The sequence below is a fragment of the Siphateles boraxobius genome, unplaced genomic scaffold (genome assembly GCF_051911475.1).
Source record: "Siphateles boraxobius isolate OS27281-9 unplaced genomic scaffold, OSU_SipBor_1 48, whole genome shotgun sequence".
Taxonomy (NCBI): domain Eukaryota; kingdom Metazoa; phylum Chordata; class Actinopteri; order Cypriniformes; family Leuciscidae; genus Siphateles; species Siphateles boraxobius.
The window spans coordinates 3,913,824-3,937,880 of NW_027509119.1; the positions used below are offsets into that span (position 1 = coordinate 3,913,824).

Consider the following 24,057-nt stretch of genomic DNA (forward strand, 5'->3'; position numbering starts at 1 on the left):
AATTGTAACATATGAACCGATACCCAGCCCTACTTCTGAGGCCATGTGACGGGGAAAACACAACATTTTAAAAATTCAAACAAATTTGCCTTCCACACTAGTGCAAATCTGATTAGCACTTTTGGACATTCAACACGACGGCGTAAAGTTGTGTGGACACTTTGCTAAATATCTCTCTGTGTTTTACAAAAATAAATTAACTGAATCAAAAGAACACAAAACATTAACAAAACAAGACAAAAGACAACAAAACAAAAAAACAACATCACAACAAAACAACAACAAAAACACAACAACGCAAGACAACAACATAACACAAAATAACAAGACAAAACAACATCACAACAAAACAGCAACAAAAACACAACACAACAACATAAAACAACACCACAACACATCACAAAAAACAACACAAGACAAAACAAGACAACAAAACAAAAAAACAACACCACAACAAGACAAAACATCACAACACCACAAGACAACAACACAAAAAACAACACAAGACAAAACAACATCACAACAAAACAGCAACAAAAACACAAAACAAGACAACATAAAACAAAACACCACAACAAAATATCACAAAACAACAAGACAAAACAACATTACAACAAAACAACAACACAAAACACCACAACACAATATCACAAAACGGCACAACAACAAAACAACAACACATCAGAACAACAAAAACAACAAAAACACTAGGTTTGGACAACATGAGTAGATCATAACAGAATCAACATGAAGTGATTTTAAATCAAATTAAAAAAAGCATGTTATGGGATGCACACCTTAGGAAGACTGGGCTTCATCTTATAGTTTTTATTTCTCCTGAAAAAGAAAAAGCAGCATAAGTAACAGTGGTTCTGATATTCCTGGTGTGTGTGTGAAGGTCTGCAGAGCAAGTCTCACATGAGGATGCCGTGCGCTCGCTCCAGGAGTTTACTGCTAGTGGAGTTGATGAAGATCCCGTCCTCCTCACTGAAGGATCCGATGGAGGACAGACGCTTCTGTCTCCCGTTCCACACCTCTCTGACAGGGACAGCGCACAGACATGTTACACATATACACAACAACATCTCCAACTCAGAGTCTAAGCTTTCATCACAATGCTCATCTCAGTTGCCTTGTAATTTTTACACCGGACATGTTTATGTGGGTGCCTTAATGAGCTATGTGTTTGTATATGTATTTGGATGTGCGTCACATGTCCTATGTGTTACTCATATGTGATATTTTTGTGCTATGGAAGAAGGATGTGTGAAAATGATTATCCCTATGGGACAATAAAGACTATCTCTCTATCTCTCACTTTAAACTGCAATGAATGCAAAGCCATGTTAACCTTTGCCGGCGCGTTCTGCTGGATTCATCATCACACAGTAGCAAAACAGACTTAAAATACTCCGTCATTTATGGTCATGCAGACACAAGAAATATGAAAAAAGAAACCGTAAAAAAAACTACTTTTGTATGCGTTACACTTACAATCAAAACAAAACATTGTGCTTTTGTGAAATGCATGTTACACATACACACAACAACATCTCTAACTCAGGGACAATTCCTCAAACTGCATTGAATGCAAAACCATGTTAATGAAATATCAGTCAGATGACTGAAGCCTGAGTCTGGTTTCTTCATTCTGTCACCTGACGGAGTTTTACATTTACATTCATTCATGCATTTGGCAGACGCTTTTATCCAAAGTGACTTACATTGCATTTCAAGGAACACATTTACATTCTTATCAGTTCTTCAGTTTCAGTTCCTTGCCAGTTTGCGTTTTCTTTCAGTTCATTTTGGCTTGCTTAGTTGGGGACACTTAATATTCAACGATATTATTGATCTGTCTGCACTGACACCATTATATGAGAACTGAACTGAGCTGGACGATGACATCACTGTTTTCTCCAGAGCCGCTAAATATGTATATATATACACAGGTGAAACTCGAAAAATTTGAATATCGTGCAAAAGCTATAATTTTGAGGATTATGGTTTACAGCTTATGAAACCCCAAAATTCAAAATCTCAGAAAATTAGAATATTACATTAAATCAATAAAATAAAAAAAAAGGATTTAAATACAGAAATGTCGGCCCTCTGAAAAGTATAATCATGCATATGTATATAGTTATATATACTAAATATATTAGTTTCACCTTTTAATTTGAAATACTGAGTACATGAACTGATGCACGATGTTCTAATTTTTCGAGTTTCACTTGTATATAAATGAACTGAATTAATAACTTTTTAACAAACAGAAACAAACCATCACTGAACTTAAGCTGGACTGTGATGTTATTTTCTTCTAGATCTGCTGTACAGCAGAAACAAATAATAACTTGAGCATAACTTGAGCTTTGCAATAAACTTTATTGCATTATTTTCCCGTTATCTCTGTGAAGCTGCTTTGAAAATCCGTGTAAATGTGGCTTTCTGCAATATTCCTTCTATAGGAGATCACTGAAGCATGTGGTCATCATGAACTGTGGGGAGCAATTACCCATCAGCCTCGGATCTGTCCTCCAAATGAGCAAAATATCTGCTCTCTGACATCACACGGGAAGCAGCTGCTGTTTCCTGGGGTTTTGTGGTCTCTTCGTAACCCAAAAAGTGTGTGGGGTTGGGAAACAGATTAGGGGGACTTTACAGCGCAACAAAAGAGCGGTTGTGAGCGCGGCTTTTGCCACTTGTTCTGGATATCAGGACTAATCTCAGAGCCATGCGGTCGTTAATAAAGCATGAAGTCGGGAAGACCGTGGCTCATCCTCTGGAGTCACTGCTCTAACTACACACACACACACACACACACACACCGAGAACTTAACAAGCCATGAGAGTACTGACCAGGGGCTCTTCGGACACGCTTGATTTACCGCTCAGAAAAAAAAAGGAAAAAGTGTCAGGATAATACAGTGGGAATTTCAGAAACCTGGCAACTTACAGTAGAATCAAATAATATGCCGGTTCTCCAGGGAAATATCATCAAAACACTAGCAAAATGTTATCAGAGTAAGGCTGTGAAACGATTAATCACATCCAAAATAAAAGTTTGTGTTTACATAATATATGTGTGTGTACTGTGTATACTCATTTTGTATATACACATACATAATGATACTTAATAAAGAAAATGATTATACACAGTACAGTACACACATATATTGTGTATATAAATGCAAATATTTCTTAGTATATATATATATATATATATATATATATATATATATACACAAGAAATATTTGCATGTATATACATAATTTTATATTTGTGTATATATATATAAGTTTAGTGAAGAGATAAAAGCTATACTAAAGAGAGCTGCATCTGACGCAATAATTAATGAAAAAGAGTACAAGTTTTTGTTACAAACTAACCCACTGAGACCAGTGATCTATACGTTGCCTAAAATTCATAAAAGGTTGGATAATCCGCCTGGCCGTCCAATTGTATCTGGGAATCAAACCGTAACTGAGCCGTTGTCTAAATTTGTTGACCATCATATAAAAGATTTAGTGTATAACCTGCCATCCTTTTTAAAAGATACTACCGATTTTCTGATGAAACTGTCATGTATTGGAGAGGTTAACACAACTGGTCTATTGTGCTCTATGGATGTGACCAGTTTGTATACTAATATCCCGCATGATGCAGGGTTAGCGGCCTTAGGGTATTACAGATAAATCAAGTGCCACATACAGAGTTCCTATTGCCATTGGCTAATGAAGTTCTAACAAAAAATTATATCATGTTTCAAAATACATTTTTTCTACAAACTCAAGGCACTGCTATGAGTTCGCCCATGGCGCCTAATTATGCCAATCTCTTTATGGGTAAATTTGAACAGGATTTTATCTGTAATTCTAATCCTTTGTTAATGAAGATGATTATTTGCAATTACTCTGTCTTGATTGATGTCTATTTTGCTTTGTAGTACTTTTATGTAACCCAAATAGTAATGCTGCATGAAAATGTATTGGAAATTTTATACAAAAATTAATATCAATTATGCATGTATACTTGACCTTATAAAAGTAGTAAATGTTTATATTAAGTAACTTAGAGTACAGCATGTATGTATTAGATAAGAATTGCTTTTAAGAAAAATGTAATGCTGAAGATAAGGTATATTTTACAGACGAAGAAACGGAGAACCAAGAGAAAAAGAGCCAAGAAGAGAGAGGGCAGGCTACGTCGGAAACACCTTAAAAGGGTCATGGAAGACTTGGCAGCTCTCCAGTTGATGACAACAGAAGAGAGTTTGACTTCGGCAGTGAACTGTTTGAGTATAAAAGACTGATGAGAAGACTGGACAAGCAGATACTGATTTAGCGGTATCTCTCAACACCAGAAAACCAGCTGATTGTACCTTTGATTTATACCTTGCTTTATATTGTAACTTTGCTATTAGTTTTGGTTTAACTTTTATTTTTGGAATATTAATAAATAACTATTATACTAATTGCAAGCAATTGTCTACCAGTTTTGTTGTTAATAAACCTTGAGCAAGAACTAAACCACAGAGAAGTCTTCTGAACAAGTTGTAAGTACCATTTGAACACTTATGATTTAGGTCAGATTTGACTTGCTCTACCTAACCTGAGGATAATAAATAATAAGGTTAAAGGTGTAAGGTTAAAGCACACACCGTAAAACACCTTTTAAACAACATCTGAAAGTGTGGTACAGATATATAGATGACATTTTTTGTATGATCGGGCTCAAAAGAAGAACTGATTGCTTTTCATGATTATGTAAATACTAGATCGCCCTCTATCAAATTCACACTGACTCATGACTATAAGACCTTGCCCTTTTTGGATGTTCTAGTGAAGAAGGTAGCCAACACGATACACACTGAAATTTATCGTAAAGAAACGGATCGTAACTCTTTTTTGCACTACCAGAGTTTCCATCCACCCTCACTCAAACGTAGTCTGCCCTACAGTCAGCTGTTGAGTGTGCGCCGTATCTTTAGTGATGATGCGGACTTTGAGCAACAAGCGGGGGAACTATGTCAAAGATTTATCGACAGGGGTGATGCATGTAATTTAGTGCGTGACTGTTTAAAGCGTGCGCGCAGTCTACAGCGCGCTGACTTGATGACCAAACGTATCGATCAGAAAAGCTCTAACGATACTTCAGTTACCTTTGTATCGACCTACGGTCCGATCTCAAATAGTTTAAAGAACATTGTGCAACGTCATTGGCACATTCTAAGTAGCGACCCGCACATAGGGCACATTTTCCAAGATCTACCGCGTAGTTGCTATAAACGAGCACCCAATCTTAAAGATCGATTAGTGCGCTCGCACCTTCCTGCGCATTCCCAGTTGCCTTTTCCCTTTAAAATTCCACACGGTAATTTTAAGTGTTTGAACTGTGCGGCATGTAGTTTTATGCTCACAGATAATGTGCTTACACATCCAAAAACAGGCAGAATATATAAAGTAAAGGGCTGAATCACATGTTTATCCACCTTTATTGTGTATTTACTGACGTGTCCTCGTGGGCTGTTTTATGTGGGTAAAACGAAGCGACAATTAAAAACCCCGAATTTTAGAGCATAAATGCGCTATCAGAAAGAATGATGACAAATCATCAGTCGCAAGGCATTTCAATTCTGCGGGACATAATGCCAATATGCTCGAATTTATGGGGCTAGAGTGCGTCAATCGGTCTCCAAGAGGGGGGGGACCGTGAGAACCGCCTCCTTCAAAGAGAGGATTGGTACATTTTTTGTTTAAACACATGTATCCCCATATGGAATGAATGAAGATCTGTCACTAAGCTGTTTCTTGTAAATGTAATACTAGTATGTGTATTCTATGTTGATTCTAAATATGTATAAACAGTCTTTGCCTTTCATTGATTGAAACATTGGTAACATGTGCATCATTTTAAAATTATTGGTTGTTCTTGATATGGGTGTGTTAACGGGTGTGGGTATATAAGATTATATTATGTATAAAAATTAATATTAATATATAATTAATATATAAATAACACATTTTTCTTAAATGTATAAACCAATAATACCATCTAGCAGGGATGAAATTTCACGAACTGGCTTATTGTAAGGTATCATCCTATCAAACTAAGCATGAATTCACTGAGCTCTTCAGAATGACCCATTTTTCCACCAAAATGTTTGTAATTGCCAACAATATAAAAAAATCTATAGTGAGCAAACTAAGCTTTCTACTAGTATGTCCACACTTTACTATCCTTTCACTAACTGTTTCTTCAATCTTCCAGAATAGACAATGTTACAAATATCCAATGAAAGGGTTTGTAAAGACAAGGACCCCCAAATATTACCATCACTCAGTGAAAGAGCCCCTTCTTACAATATAAAGGCACCTCGATATTTACATGCATTCAGACTAGGGATGCACCGATATTTTGGCCGATACCGATAACCGATAATTATTTACATTTGAAAGCCGATAACCGATATATTGGCAGATAAATCTAAATTAAAAAAATGTATATACTTTGATAGCCTGTATACATAAACAAAAGGCTCACCATTAAAGCCTTGTCTCAAACACTTTTAACATAAATCAAACATATACAATACAGTACAGCCTAGTTTGAACCAGTGTAAGATTCCTTAACTTTTAAAATAAATTTTACACTCCTATGGGCAAGTTTCTTTATTAAAAAAATAGTAACACAACATGAACACACCCATTTTATTAACTACTATAACAAAGGCTATTGCTCTCTGTTAGTTAATGCATTAACAAATGAGACCTTATTGTAAAGTGTTATCAAAAAATCTATTGCCTAACAAAAAATAAAATACCTAAATAATGCAAACAAGTCATTGGATAACATTGGGCTGCATATAAAGAAACAAAATGGATCAATAAAATGGAATCGCCTCTGCAAGGACAATAAGGAAATTATTTTTATCAAACCATATCGTTGATGAAAATAATACGAGAACAAAATAATGGTAGTTATTAATTATAACACAATGTTTTTGAAAAAAATTAAACATTTTTAATATTACAGTGATAGTAAAAATCTTTAATAGCTTAGTTACTGTTTCAAATGACATTGCTGTGTGAGCTGCGCGCGCTGAAGCTGAAGAGAACGAACGTTAAACCAAATCGCTTTGCTAGAAGGTTAATCAACTCAACGGTTGCTGAAGAATGCAAACCCAAAGAATTTACAAATTTATTACAATAGTGAATACAATTATAATTATATGACAGTCCCAATCATAGGTTTTAATGTTTTGCATTGTTGTTCAATCTGCGCGTGCTTAAGCTGAAGAGAACGAGCACCGGGAAACTGAAGAACTTTTCTAGCTGGCTGTTTAAATCCACGAAACGCATCATATGTGAGATTAATCAGATATTTATTTTACATCAACTTTATATTACGACTTATCTGCACAAAATGACGTGAATGCACAATCGAACTTGTGCTGGTCACAATGTTGTAGTAATCCCTGTTCTGGACGCGCTATTCCCACAACAACGCGCTGAAACACGGCAACTAAACCCAGAGAATTCACAACGTTTTATTACAATAGTGTTCTCATTATAATGGCATGTATATGACAGTCCCAATTATAGTTAGGAATGTGCATTGCTGTTTGAGCTGCGCGCACGCTAAATAGGCTATAAAGATGATCACCGGTACAATGAAGCGCTACTGCATCGTTCATTAACTCAACCAAACGCATCCTATATTAGATTAATAATATAGGATAATATATATAATTATATATAATATATATATAATAATACAGATATATATACACAAAATAAACATATTACAACTTACAATGGCACAGAATGCTGCGAATGCTCAAGAGAACTTGACTATGCTTGTCATGAAGGCTTAACTCCATAGATGCGCTCTTTCCAAAACAACGCGCTCGTCGCGCTGAAACACTGGCGAACAAGAATTCACAACATTCTTTTACAGGCGTTTTTATTATAGTGTTATGAAGCCTATGTGACAGATTTGTGCTGCACATGTTGCACTGAACTGTATCTTCCTTTTCGAAGTGAATCCAATCATTCAGAGCCATCATGGCGAACAGCGCGCATCTCTCAACTGAAGTAAATAATCTATTATCTGTCGGCTTTGATATATCGGCCAAATTTTCTTATCGGATCGATAACATCAAAAAAGACCATTTATCGGCCGATATCGATATATGGTCGATATATCGTGCATCCCTAATTCAGACCCATTTATACTGGGTGAAAAAAGTGTCAAGTGTGACATACCCATGACTCTTTAACCTGGAAATACTATGGAACAAAATAAAACACAACTCTAACTTTTTACAACCACTATTGATTTGCAATCACATTTATACAGTACAGACATGTTTAATGTGTATCTGTATCTGTGAGAGACACATGACAGACGCGAAGCACTTACCGTTGATTTATTGTGTTGCTTCCCTGCAGATCAGAGAGTGGAGAGCGAGGATTCCTCCTGTTCACACCTGAAACACATCACAAAGCCTGTGACACCAGACTGATCTCACACACACACACACGGGAAATATGGGAAATGAGTGAGAGGTTACGACAGGACTGTGTAATGGTTCTCATGAGAATAACAGGACGTAAGTTTGATGGATTCACTGCTGTTGATTAAATGAAACGTATGAACATTCAATTAGAGGTGAATTACTTGAAACATGCTACTGTGAATCAGACACACACACACACACACACACACACTTGTTTACTTGGATATCTAAATGAGGACATTCCATAGACGTAATGGTTTTTATACTGTACAAACTGTGTATTTTATCCCCTTACACTAACCCTACCCATCACACAAATCTTTCTGCATTTTTACATTTTCAAAAAAACACCATTTTCATTTCTTTATTTTTATACCAGATTTACAAATGAGGACGTCCCTAAAGGGAGTTTTTTGGAGATTTTGGTCACTTCTGGATACAAATTTGTCCCCAAAATATTGTCAATTAGGTACACACACACACAGGCACGCACGCACAGACTCTCTTTCCAACTAAATCTGGGTGATATATTGAAAATATACCATATATGTAATGTATACCAAAATTAAGCAATATTTAAGTTAAATAATTAACATTAGTCACTTTAATTAGCTTTTTTATTCAGCGAGTCAAGTTTTATATTTTCTCCTTGAGAGCGATTGCTCTGTTAGCGCGGTTCGAATGAAATATGAACGAACCAAAAACAGGATGTGATGTCACAAGATGCGACTCTAAAAAGCACCGAATGCTCAAGCACACCTGTTTCTCATCACAGTTGGGTCAGGCATCAGAACCCCTTCTCCTCGCAGAAGATCTCAGTCACTCCTGATGTTTTGACTCCTTTACACATTTTATAAGCTCTTCATGGGCTTATGGGCTCTTTATGGGCATTTTATGAGCTCTTTATTCTATCTTTACACATCTTATAAGCTCTCAGCTGGTCAAAACACCACCAAATGTACACACATACGCATGTATCCCTCCACACAGCATTGCTTTGGATGTTCGGTAAATTCCGTCGGACAAAATGTCCCATAAAAGCCTTTTTTTTTTGGTTTTGTATCTTTAGGTTTGACAGTGTGAACGCTAAGGACTAAATGTATCATTTTCTTTTTTTGGTCCAGACTAAAAGAACCGAACAAGCGTGAACAAATGCATTTAAATTTGAATCAAATATTGAGGTCTATGGACATGCTACATGTTCATTTTGAAATGAGTAAATAGAATATATAGAATAGTTTTTCACTTATATCACCCAGCACTAACTACAGGATTGAATTGCGAATGAATGTTTCTAACAGGAATAATAAATCTTTTTCTTTTTTTTGGTAAGACTTTATTTTACAGTGTCCTTGTTACATATGTTACATGTACTTACCATAGTAATAACAGTAAATTATGCATAATTACATAAAACTAACCCTCAACCAAACCCTAACCCTATAGTAAGTACATGTAGTCGCTTAATATTACTCAGTACTTAAATATATAATTACACTGTAACAATGACACATTAAAATAAAGGCTTACACTTTATTTTAAGGTGTCATTGTTACAGTTTAATTATATACTTAAGTACTGAGTAATATTAATCAACTTCATGTACTTACTATAGGGTTAGGGTAGGATTAGGATTTGGTTGAGGGTTAGTTACATGTAATTATGCATATGTTACGTGTACTTACCACAGTAATAACAGTAAATGATGTAACAAGGACACTGTAAAATAAAGTGTTACCAAAATATAGAATGGTTTTTTTTCAATGATATCACCCAGCCCTAACTACAGGATTGAATTACTAAGCAATGTTTCTAACAGGAAGGAACGATATATTTTTTGTGTGTGTTTTGTGTGTATAGTCTATAACCCGAGCTACCTCCATCAAGCAGAGCTATCGTGAGCCCGCTGTCCTCGGAGAGCGAGAGAAACGAGTGCACACTTGAGCCGGGGGACAGAGGAGGACTGTCCGAAACACATGCGTGCTGGACTGAACCCAGAGACAGTGTTAGTCAAAGATTACATCATGCAGGAAAACAAGACAGATGCAAGATGGATGAGCAGAGACATGAGGGCTTCAGCTCTGAATCCAATCAATGACTCTGTTATTATATACAGTCAAACCGAAATTTATTCAGACACCTTTCTCTCATGATCACAGTTTATTCGCTGTAGATTAGAAAATTGTAATAAAATATGACAAGATTCAGTTGATATTTCACTGGTTTTGTCCATCCTTCTGTTATACTGTCGCACACTGTCTCTCATTATGTTGAATATCTGTCAGCTGTTAAATTTAACTACACAATTAGATAATACCAATTTAGCTCAACCAATTACCAAGCAATTCTTAATTTTGTTCAGTCTGTGGTGTAAAAGATGTGGTGTAAAAAACACGTCAGCAAAACATGATCATGTCAAAGTGTCTGAATAATTGTAGGTCCTAAATTTTTATACATTTTACTGGTCCACTGTATGAAGAATTTTTAGATATAATATGTCACAGTTTACTTTATTTTGCTATCCTCACTTACATGAATGAACTATAGTGTCCTGCACACACTAATAGAAAAATATCAAAAAATATATGTGACCCTGGATCACAATTTTCTTAAATTGAGATGTATACATCATAGGAACGCTGAATAAATAAATAAACTTTCCATTGATGTATTGTTTGTTAGGATATGACAATATTTGGTTGAGATACAACTATTTGAATATCTGGAATCTGAGAGTGCAAAAAAATCGAAACATTGAGAAAATCGTCTTTAAAGTTGTCCATTTATGTCCGCGCTTTTAAAAATTGTAAAAAAAAAAAAAAAAAAAAATTATATATATTTACAGTAGGAAATTTTCAAAATGTCTTCATGGAACATGATCTTTACTTAATATCCTAATGATTTTTGGCGTAAAAGAAAAATCGATAATTTTGACCCATACAATGTATTGTTGGCTATTGCCACAAATATACCCATGCAACTTATGACTGGTTTTGTGATCCAGGGTCACATATCTGGTGTCTGAATAATTTTTGGTTTGACTGTATGTGTAGCTGAAGAGGTCAAAGGGTGAAATTGAACGGGCTGTGCCACATGTCTTGGCCCGGGGTCATGGAGTGAGGAGACGAGATGAAGGAAAGGCAGCCTTACTGTTTTTATCCTCTTTGCACCTCTGCAGGATCTCTAAGCTTCTCTGATGCACAGGGTGATGCAGAAAACTAAAGCTATCCACACTTTTCACAACTGGAGCAGCAGCATCATGCCCTTAGGAAGCCAAAAAACAACAACACAAGAAAGAGAGAAGACAGAGAAAAGATTAAATAGGGAGAAATAAGATGTGCTTGTCTACAAGAGTTGTCAGTCATGCTGACTATCAGCATAAAGTTCACATTACATGGACATGATTTTTGGTGTTCACACATCGGATTTGCGCCACAGTGAAAAGAAGTGCGAAGGATACCCATAATGCACTCACAGTTCAAACTTAACATGTGTGAGGCATCTAAGCATAGATAAACTACAACAGTAATGCTTAAACTCGTAATTAAGGAAGAAAAGCATATAGACACTGAAAAGCTGGAGAGCAGGGCAATAGATTTCAAGCAAGGGGAGCTGGGCTAACATGGCGTGATTCGCTAGCAAACATACATACAGAGTAGCCCTAGTATTGTATACTTACAAACACATTCTTTTACACAATAGCAAAGATTGTTACACGGCTAAATGTGACTCATTGACTAAAGATACAGAGCCCTGAAAACAAATAACTCCGTTAAATGTAATGCTATGCCAGAAAGCAAAACCCTCATGGTCCACCAGTTATTGCAGATCACAAAATAAATAAAAAAAATAAAATAAAATATCAAATATCAAATGAAATAATGAAATGATAAAATAAATGTATATACAATAAAAAATAAATATATAAATATATTTAAATAAAATAATTTCTGTCGTGATGTCTAAAAATGTATACACCATCGTTCAGAAGTTTGGGGTCAGTACGATTTTTTAATTTTAAAGAATACATTTCACAAAAGGACTCAATTCACCCATTGGGTGAAAAAAAACATTTATTGTAAAAAAATAAAATAAAATAAAAAAATCACCTCTTTTGAACGGCAGTATAATCAGCATGTTACAATATCTTACAATGAGACCATGATATTCTATGAAAGGATGATGTGATGTAAATGTAACAGTTTAATAATTGTTTAACATACAGTACTAACCATAACTTAACTGACAACTTTTAGAGTTATTTAGAACAGTTGCAACTTCAGGTATATCACGCAATATATAATTTATAATAAAATGCATTAACGGAAGTATAATATGGTTAAAACTACATTGATCAAAGTCAATTTGCACAGAATAGATCCCTAAAACACTGATTTCATTACCTAAAAATACAGTAGTCATCATTTGAAGAGGATCAGAAAAGTTCAAAGTTTAAATAAGACAAGAACGGGTATTGTTCAAAACTCATGTATAACTGATGAAAGGATTTGATCCACTTCAAATGTTGACTACTGTACATTTATTAGCACAATAGAGGTCTTGTATTTGGCAGTGTGACATGCATAGCCTGAAGAATCAGTAAAAAATCAGTGCAACCTAAAAAAACAATAATAATTTCCATGAAACGGAAGTATTTTGATGGCTAGAACTACATAAATCAAAGTCAATTTGCACAGATATAACACTATTAAGATTAAAATAATATTTTTAGGCGATGAAATTATTAATTAGCACAAGAGGGGTCTTGTATTTGGCAGTGAGACATGCATCGCCTGAAGAATCAGTAAAAAATCAGTACAAACTAGAAGCATGTGACCAGGAATGAAGTGCATGTAAGGGTTTAATTGGACTCACCGCTGCGTTTGTCCACATGTCTCTTCCCAGCGTCCCTGAAGGCCACCATGGCTCTGAAATAGGCCCGGAGAACGGCCCAGCGGAAGGTGGCCACCGGGTCGATCCCGATCAGGCCACAGATGAAGGCGTTCTTACTGCTCTTGAGGAGCGCCACGATGTCGGGCCGCATGTGGTCCGTGTTCTTCTCTCTGAAGTCCTGCAGGTCATACACACACTCAGATAACTGATATAAGCCAGAGAAACATCAGTGGAGAGAGAGAGCGAGGTCACAGAACCATTATTTATATATATATATATATTATATACTGAATCGGCTCTATCGTTCATGAAGCCAGAGAAACATCAGTAGAGAGAGAGAGAGAGAGAGAGAGAGAGAGAGAGAGAGAGAGAGAGAGAGAGAGAGAGAGAGAGAGAGAGAGAGAGAGAGAGAGAGAGAGAGAGAGAGAGAGGCCATTATGTAACGCATTTGTAAGTCGCTTTGGATAAAAGCGTCTGCTAAATGAATAAATGTAAATGCATGAACAAAGGCTTTATATTTATAAATAAGAGGTTTAGCCACTCATGAGTGTTAAAACAGATAACTGATATAAGCCTTGTATATAAAACTCATCTCTTCCGTGAGCACTTGACCTCTTTAAAAAATAAAAATACAATAATTTATTTCCTTTAATCCTCCCTTGTCTGACTTATGCTACTCTATGCATAACTTTGTATTTTGAGCACTTCTTGTGTTGTTTTTGCCTCTTCACGATGACTCACTTGCTTTAGTCCTCATTTGTAACTCGCTTTGGACAAAGGCGTCTGCTAAATGAATAAATGTAAATGTAAGAGCCAGAGAAACATCAGTGAAGAGAGGGAGAGAGAGAGAGAGCGAGGTCATTATCTAACGCATGAACAAAGGCTTTATATTGTAAATAAGAGGTTTAGCTACTCATGACTATCAAACTCTGACAAACTTAAGCCGGGTTAACACTGTGATAGTTTTTTCTTTCTTTTATGATTGCTGCTTGTCAGATTGTAAGTTATGAGCTCAGGGACATCTTGGGTAAAAGCCAACGCAGATTATACCTAATATTATAAGTCAGAATGTTCGATATACATTGCCGTTCAAAGGTTTGGGATCGGTACGATTTTTAATGTTTATAAAAAAAAAAAAGTCTGTTCCGCTCACCATGGCTGCATTTATTTGATTAAAAAAAGAAAAAGAAAAAGGTAATATTGAAATTTTTTATGACAATTTAAAACAGATGTTTTCAATTTTAATATAAATACAATTTATTCCTGTGATAAAAGCTGAATTTTCAGCATCATTACTCTAGTCTTCAGTGTCACATGATCCTTCAGAAATCATTCTAGAAACATTCATTATTATTATCAATGTTAAAAACAATTCTGTACAATTTCTTTTTTCCAGGATTCTTTGACGAATAGAATGTTCCATTTCATTTATTTGAAATAATCTTTTGTAACATTATAAATGTCTTCATTGTCACTTTTTATCAATTTAATGCATCCCAAAAAAAAATTCTGACTGACCCTCGAACGGTAGTGTAAAATGTTTTCAAACATTGATAATAATCAGAAATTTTTCTTGAGCAGCAAATCATCATATTAGAAGGATTTCTGAAGGATCATGTGACACTGAAGACTGGAGTAATCAGTCATCACATTTTTAAAATATATTAAAATTTATTATTTATTATTTAAATTGTAATAATATTTCAAAATATAACTTTTTTTATTTATCAAATAAATGCAGCCTTGGTGAGCAGAAGAGACTTCTTTTAAAAACATGTCCTGGGAAACAAAACGATAGGTTTTAAGGCTAAAGCAAAAATGAGTGTGAAGTGCCAGATCTTTCACTGCACTGAAGCAATACATTGCCAGACCTTGATTTGTTAACAAACACCCCCGAGGGGCAGGACTGTGGGATGCTGGGACTTCACACACAGTTACTCATTACTGTCACGTTTATGGTGCCATGAGCGACAAACAGAGTTACTCATTATATACTATAAATAAAGAGTCATGTGACAAAGGCATCACACCCTCTTTATATACGGTCGAGGTCAAACAACAATCAACTATGCATCAACTAGAGAGATGACTCAATGTTGGACGAATGTGCTGAATTCAGAACCGCATACTACTCATACTATTTCTGGCATAGAAAGACACGGTAAAAATAGTACGAGTAGGATGTGTGCCAATTATATATTGCTGGATCATCATCTTTGTTAGTCCCAGTATTCATACCAAGTCATCTTCGAATCTGGTTAGTTTGAAAGCGTTTGTTTAGGAATCCGACTGAAATTGGTCCGAGATTGGCTTAAAGTGCATAAAACTGTGTGTAGCTCTATATAGCACTGACCTTCACTCCATATTTGACTTTTCCTGCATAGTGTTTAATGATGAAGGCCGGCTCCATGACTGCAGGAAACTCAATATAGTCGTTTCGCTCATGCTGACGCTTGAACTTGTCGAGGAGCGTCTGATTGGTGGCCTGTGGAAAGCTGTAAAGTATAGAGAGTGCATTATATATATTGCGATATGAAAACAATTTCACCAGATGACTTGATTAGCTCTACTTGGAAAGAGTTAATCATTCTAAAATGATTTTGTAGGCGAGTGAATCAGCATAGAAAACAATAAACAAATGACAGGGATAGATAAACACAATAGAAATAAGCAGTGCTTTTCCAGGGAAGTCTAACAGTATTCAGGTACAGAAATTGAATAATCAAATGTAAAATAACACTGCATAGTCTGCACTGTATTAATTAAATATAATTAATCTTTGTTAAAGCTAAAAAAAAGTGATTTTGCGTTTGTCTTTTGCTGTTTGATTAACAACAAAATGCTGCTGTCACTTTAAGACTGAATGCACGGATCCAATATACTGATACGCATCGGTTTTCTTTCTCAAATGTTTACATTCACTTAAGACACAACTGACTGTTTATGAGGATCCTCGCCTGATGCATTTTGACATAATTTGCTATTTTCTTATGCTTTGCTTCAGTTTTTAAACTGACAACATGTAAAAATGATAAACTTTCACTTTATGATGGTTAAACTTTCCAGTTAATCCACGAATTGGTAAAAAAAAAAAAAGATACACTCGATTTTGTTTTTTATTTTGGCTTTGACCCAACCCTGAAATTAATTCGCTTCCTTTTGATGTCTTGTGCTGATCCTATCAATTTGAACAACTTGTTTCAAAATAATAAAAAGGAATAAACAAGAAGTCCAGGTGTAACGACTTTATTAATGTTATTCTCTTGGACCCTAGACCTGGGACGTAACACATATTTATCTGAACCGTACGGCTGATGAAACAACTTTGATCCCCACTTGCTTGACATCGCACATCCTGCAATGTAGCCATCACAGATGTGCACATTTAAATTGTAAATTTAAGCTCTTTTCCCCTTTGGTTCTCACTAGGGGACCGCAGCAAACGTCCAGAGAGTGAAAGTGGTCATCTAGGGAGCATGACTGATTTTCTGCAGACAGTATATTATAAACCTGTGCAGTTCCTCTTGAGAAGAATGAGAGCTGCTGCCAAAAACTTCAGAAAAAAGCCACACAGCCACAGGAAGAGCACGAATGAGACATTAGAGATTTGAGCTATGAGGAACACTGATGTGGAGAGTCAGGTTTCCCGCTATTTTTGGCAGAGAGAGCCTTACTCTTGTTTTTTAGGGCACTACCGTAATCAGATATTTGTATTTGTTTTATTTGATTTACAGGTAAAACATTCAAGTATATTTTGTTTTTACATTCAGAGATTCCATGTTGGTCTAACTAGCAATAAATGATACAGTACTTTTATCTCATGCTTTCTTTGTTTGCATTGTAAAAGATCAGACGTACTTGCACTCTTCGTCCAGTAGGTGGAGCAGTGCTGTGGGCTTCTTGCTGATGAGGTTGATGCAGCCGGTGTTATCGATGTAATCAATGTTATGCCAGGCAATGCCTTCTGCCCGGTACTCTTCCTATAGGAAATGCAAAACATATTCAACACTTAAAATCAATAATTATGAAGAGTCAACAAATATTGACAATTACAGATTTCCTGTTTTTTTAAGGTTTTACCAATTTTCATTCCAATTTTAAAAGGGGTCCTATTATGCTTTTATTATGTGTTCAACATTCTTTAGTGTGTATTGTTGCTGTTTGAGCTGGAAAATGTTCTGCAAAGATCCAAAGTCCCTCCAAAGGGAGTTATTCTCTGTTTCAGTGTCACTAGGTGTTTCCATCACAGATTGGCGCAAAACTTTTGCGATTTTTTCTAAATGTGGACACAAAACGAATGCGAAATGAAGGCGTTTCCATTAACCGATGTTATGCGACTAAAACTTAATTTTTTCCTCTCTCAATAAGTCATTACAAAAATCATGGCGACGGATGTTGGTAGGTTTACATGTCTCTCAGCCACTGCACTGGCCATTATTATTAATCGAAGGAGCCGTAGGCGTGTTATCCAAGCATTAATGGAAAGGACAGACCCTTATACAGTGAGCGGCACATGAGGCCGGGTGAGGTGTTTCTGGGTGTTTCTCCCTCATTTCTGCTTCAAGCTCTTGATTGTGGCATTTCTTTGAGGTTTAGAATCCAGTATTCCTGTAATTCTTTTGTCTTTTATGAATTTAACGAACTCTGTCTCGTCTACTGTCCAAACACACCGCGTCATCTAAGTCAGGTGACCTGTAAATGCGCAATAACTGTTTCCATTGCAGTTTTGTGAAATATTTCTTTTTCAAATTGACTGAAAAACCACCTCATGCGAGCGTAAAAACTTTTTTGCGATAAATGGGAGTTTTTGCGATATTGACGTGTTTCCATTGGATGTTTTTCCAATTCGCAATTTCAATTTGCGCAATTTGAAGGGTAATGGAAACGCGGCCACTGTTTCTGAACTCCCAGAAACGCCTCCATTGTAGTCTTTTTTTCTGGAGTTTTCTTCTGGAAACGAACACGTCACAATATTCCACATTTAAATAATTCATACGCAGAATAAAGGGGCGGGGCCTGGTTGAGTTAGTTAGTAGTGTGTTGAAACTGGCGGTTATGGTAAGAGCGAGACATTTCACAAACACACTCAAAGCACTCAACCAATCACAACACACTGCTCCAGCCGACCAATCAGAGCACAGTGTGTTTTTAAGAAGAAGGGGCTTCATAGAGACAGAAACTAAACAGAGCGTTACTGACAGACTGGGAAGAGAGGAGCCGCAACAATGGAGAATATGAGGAAAATAATCAACATTCAAGCCTGAAAGCTTGTTCTAGTAGAGGCCAAAAAAAAAAAAAAAACGTTGCAAACGGGATTAATATGTCCTCTTTAAAATTGACTGATGTTTTCAGGTTTTCATGACTATGGAAACTGTGTCATAAAAAAAACATGTAGAATGTGTCAATCATCCTCTTATGTTCCAGAATGTTCATCACTACCAGAGTAACATTAGAAGGAACATCTCACAAAACTTGTTATAAGTATACGGGTAATTCATTTTTTGGCCTGCGACCAGAACAACAAAACAACAGGCCTGCAAAGTGTTTTCAGATTCCTCTAGAGGAGACTTCCTTTTCTCCGGTCCGAGGTTTCACGGTCTTTGCGGTTTAATAATATGAAAGACATTCTTAACATTTTGTAGCTTTTTTTTCCTCAACTGTTTCCTTGGATCGCTGGGAAAGTAAATGAAACAATAAAGGATGTAATCCCAGTAGGGTTTCATACAATCAGTGGAATCTCTCTCATGTTTGCACATTAAACGGCAAAAGTATAAGATCAGCAGAACGAAGCAGATGATCTACACTTGTCATTCAAATACAAGAGCGGATTAGAATTATAAGAAAGCATGATAATATGGTATTATTGTATAATCCCATTCATGTAAGCGAAGTTTCATGAAGATTGATTAATCTTTTTTTTTTAGAGACAACAGATAAAAAGATACGATTTTATCAGTCTGAACATGTTTTAAGCTCATGAATGTCTATTCATAATGATATTAATATATATATATATATAAAACTGTGCTACATGCCAAAGTTTAGTACTTAAAGCAATGGGTTTGTTCAAATCCTTAACCCACAGTGTGAGCAATAATAACAGTAATGCTTGTTCAATCAAACCCTCATCCGAAGCACTTCAGGAACCGCATGCACTCTGTTTGGCTGATATGAGAAATGCACTCAAAGAGCCTCCAAATCAAATGAAATCCATTTACAGCATCTCCATAAATGGCACAATGAAAACAGCGCATTAATAGACTAATGAAAGCATGTGTGGTGTTGTGTCTGGCTCCAGCATGCCTGTATTTATGGGCATCAGATGGCAAGAATCCTTTATTTACCTGCCTATAATCGAACACTAACCTACGTCTACTACTAGAACAAATACTACAACTGTAGCTCAATTCAGGCAAACAATCGCAAGTAATGCAAGTTAACTTTTGTCTCAGTCAAACATTAACTAATGGTCATAAACTATGAATCTGCATATTCCATGTTTTGTGTGGATAACCTGGGTATGATGTATATAAAACATTAGCACACCGCATACTTGGTAGCAAACTCAGGATGTGAATTAATTCCTGACATCTGAATCCAAGAGTTTCCAACTCTTAGAGCAATTAAAGCGTGGAACTTGGCAGACGCGGTGAAATTCCTGTACTTTTATCAAGGAACAAACAGCAAAACTGTTGTGGCAATGGGAATGAATCCCATCAGAAATGCCATTAACAAGAATATCAAAAATCCTTTTAACAAAATAACTCCGAATCCCTCAATGTGGTTTCAGACTGACCTCTCTATCTCCATTTTTTTGTAGGCCAAAACCCGGAAATGAATAAACATTTTAGCATTTCTGGTCCCATCATCCTGAAGTCAATGGGTTTTTGGTTAAATGACTGAAATAAGGTCTGAGGTGAACACAAGCTTAAGATGTTTTTCATGTTTTACTCTATGCCATAAAATACATCAGTTATACCCCCTTATGATTTTTTACTTGAACTGTAAATGCCATGTGCCTATTATGAAAGCTTGTTTCCATCACAGAATAAAACATTTTAAAAGATAACTAATTTTCAGAGAATTGCGAGATATAGAGTCACAATTCTGACTTTTTTCTCAGAATTGCGACTTCATCACAATTATGATGTTAGAACTCACAATTGCGACTTTATATCACACATTTTTGACTTTATTTCTCGCAATTTTGAGTTTATATCATGCAATTCTGACTTTTTCTCGTAATCCTGATTTTATAACTCATAATTGCAAGAAAAAAAGTCTGAATTGTGAGATAAAACGTTGTTTTTAGTCTGTGGCGGAAACAAGCTTCCATAACCTATAGAGTGCATTAGTGCCTGCCCACTTTTTCAGCTGTGCTAGATCTGGAAGTTTTTTTTCCCCATTCATTTCTCCTATAGAGATTTAAAGCGCTATAAACCATGGAACCAGCCAACCAGCTACGAGGTGGATCAAAACATTACAAACGTTGCAAAGAAGCAGCAAACAATTCTGTATTTCATAATCAGACGAAAATACAAAGGTACAACTTCAGACTGTAAACGAATGGCTTTAGTGAGGGGAAGAACTACAATCCAATGAAGCATTGCGGACAGCATAATGGAATTACAAACAATGGAGGAATATTAAACTTCTCATTATATACACACAAATATTAAAGTATTTTGAGAGCATAGGAGTGGGCGGAGCTAAAGAGCTCTTGCTTGTTGCAATTCTTTGATTGGTGCAATTTTCTGTACAGCATCATGGGTAATGTAGTTTTCACCACAAATTTCACTGATTATTTTAAATATAAGCTGAAATAATGCAGGTTGAAGGCTTCAATAGAAGCAAATACCATCGATTAACAACCTCATAGCTCACAGCAAGGCTGTCTTTAAAGGTTTACAGGTTATCGTAAAAATACATTTACAATTGTTGCACTATATTAATGGAGTCATGGGTAAATGACATTATGTAAACACTTAAAAAAGATGCAGTTACAGCAAATCAGCATTCAAAACTACAAGTATATTATAAAATGAAGCAGATTTGACTTTGATCACAGCTTTGTGACATGGATCATTTGTCACAAGAAGTGCTAAACCCACAGGTGATAGTCTGTTATTTACACATCTGCATAAAGCGACACGTCCTGTGACCGTGTGTGATTTATGTGGATAAATGTGCCTTGTGCAAGCAAATCTGTCAAAGTTAGTTTATCAAATCTGGACTCTGGACTGACTGAAACTTAAACTAACAAACCCTCTTTAAGCAAGCGTATAGTTTGAGGTGCGTCACAAAGGCACGGCTTTGACAGGCTGTCATTACCGTAATTGGTTGCCTCTTTAGTCATCCTAAGAGAACGACCTCATTTAGAAAACACACATTATTACAGACACAATTCTTTGTCTGAGGTTCGAGTAAAGTAACCCTTTTTATTGTCTCATTATCAAACGGTTTATTTTGTGCGAAACTATGTCACATGATCACACAGCCTGAGGCATCCAACAACCAAACCCATTAAAGACTTCAGTAATGATTACAATTCCCTCGTTTTGTAGGATGAATTGAATTATTTTCAAGGAAAGTTTACTCTCATAATACACAGAACTGACCCATGCCCAAGTTTATATGACATTCTGGTCCCTAAACTTATTCTAAAGCAAGCACCAGTAATGAAAAACATATTTCCCCATTAATCTCCATCAGTAGATTATATAACATGGGCTGATTCAATGATATTCAACGATATTATTCATCTGTCTGCACTGACACCATTATATGAGCACTGAACTGAGTTGGACGATGACATCACTGTTTCTGCAGAGCGGCTAAATTAACTACATAACTTTTTTACAACAGAAATGAACCATCACTGAACTTTGACGCTATTTTATTCTAGATCTGCTGTACAGCAGAAACAAACTTCGTTGCATTATTTTCCTGTTATCACTATAAAGCTGCTTTGAAACAATCTGTATTGGCTGGGCAAAATTTTTAATGTGGTCGATTCAAAATCGATTCTCAAAGGCCACAAATCTATTTTTTTCCATATTTATTTATCGGTCACTCAAAAGCCAGTATTAGTTTACACTGTTCAGAGGCTTGCAGCCTCCATGTTACAGCTAATGCTGTGAGATTTTATTTTTGTTTTATCTTAAACATAAAATAACCTGATCCGGTTTAATCAAGGCATGCGGAAATCCTGTCTATTCATTGTATGCATTTGAAATATAGAGTTGGCTTCTGTTTTAATCTACCCAAGTGTACCTAAAATAAAACAAGTTTAATATACAGGTTTTTTGGCTCTTAATTTCTTTTTATTAATTAACCACTGGTAAACTTATGTTCACAGTTCTTTTTTATAAATATAGGATTTGTATGAAATCCATATTCATTGAATCAAGAATCGAAATCAAATTGAGAGGTTACTAATCAAAATCGAATTGAATTAAGAGCTTGCTAATCGAAATCCTATTGAATTGAAACATCCTAATTGATACCCAGCCCTAGTAAAAGGCACTATATAAATAAAGGTTAAAAACAAAGGAATTCATGCACTTCAAGGGAGGTTGAGAGTGTACAAATGTAAAGATCGCAAACCTTTAAATTTTGCCGAAAACATTCAGTCAAGGCATTAATTTATTCTGTGTGCAGTCAAAATAACTTGAGTCATAATTGCTGGCAATAAATCAGTTATTAGTAGTGTGTGGGGAGAGATGCTGATGGTTATCTCAGCTTTAAATTAAAAAAATAAATAAAATGAAAACATTACCTGCTCCAGCTTAAAGATGTGCTGGTTGAAATAGTGCTGAAGTCTCTCGTTGGCGAAGTTGATGCAGAATTGTTCAAAGCTGTTGTTCTCATAGTCTTCAAAGCCAAAGATATCGAGAACCCCGATGGCCAGGATCTGAAAAGAGGATGAGATGGAGGGAACAGTAAGAACAGAAAAGTACTAGGCAATTTAAAACGTTCTTGTGTCATTGTGGCAGTAAAAAAAAACTGTACTGGAGATCCAGTTCAAAATGTCTGCGTTATTAAACTAGATGTGTTATCAATCAGCTAGATAACAATATGTCTACAGTTTAGTCAACGCTCATCAAGATCAGGGATCTACAGCGTGAACATTTCAGATGCATTTACCGTGTGTGAATAATTAGTTGTCAAAAGAGTCCAAAATTAACACTCTCCAAGTCCCAAATGAGAGTAGATTTACAAAGGCTGCGATTGAACTATGTATGATTATTTGATCGGCATCTATAAAAGCGATTATATTCACTATTGTTAAAATCAGCTGATGATCAGGGCCGATTATATCCTGTTAATAAAAAGGGGACGGAAAAACGTGTCAGACTGCAACTCATGCTGTGAGTGAAGAAAGTCTCTCTTGTGTTGAGTTTAGAGCAAAATAATGCATTAACAGTTAAAAAATAGCGATGTAAAATCAAGCTCTATAAATCGCCTGTAGTTCAAGCCAGGGTTGCCATATCTGCGGTTTCCCGTAACCCCTCCCATCCAACAATCACAAAAAGCTTCGTCACTTGTGAAACAAAGTCTCAACTTTTAAATCCGGTCCATTTTATCACAAAATTCAAATAATAATGGCGTTTTGACACTCTTAGATGTGTCGTGACAG

General features: G+C 35.9%; 1 protein-coding gene across 14 annotated transcripts in view; it reads right to left on the minus strand.

Moving 5' to 3' along the window:
- Positions 1-24,057, minus strand: part of myo9aa (myosin IXAa) — a 169,280-nt gene that overhangs the window by 44,917 nt on the left and 100,306 nt on the right. For 7 of the 14 annotated variants that reach the window (XM_077201613.1, XM_077201611.1, XM_077201618.1 and 4 more), the window contains 9 exons: positions 23,197-23,331; positions 17,277-17,398; positions 15,772-15,913; positions 13,401-13,596; positions 11,676-11,789; positions 10,403-10,513; positions 8,429-8,495; positions 919-1,038; positions 798-837 (listed from right to left, as the gene is read on the minus strand). In XM_077201613.1, coding sequence (XP_077057728.1) covers positions 798-837; positions 919-1,038; positions 8,429-8,495; positions 10,403-10,513; positions 11,676-11,789; positions 13,401-13,596; positions 15,772-15,913; positions 17,277-17,398; positions 23,197-23,331 — 1,047 coding nt within the window. The remainder of the gene's footprint in view (positions 1-797; positions 838-918; positions 1,039-8,428; positions 8,496-10,402; positions 10,514-11,675; positions 11,790-13,400; positions 13,597-15,771; positions 15,914-17,276; positions 17,399-23,196; positions 23,332-24,057) is intronic. The other 7 variants (XM_077201623.1, XM_077201615.1, XM_077201619.1 and 4 more) reach the window with 2 other exon arrangements.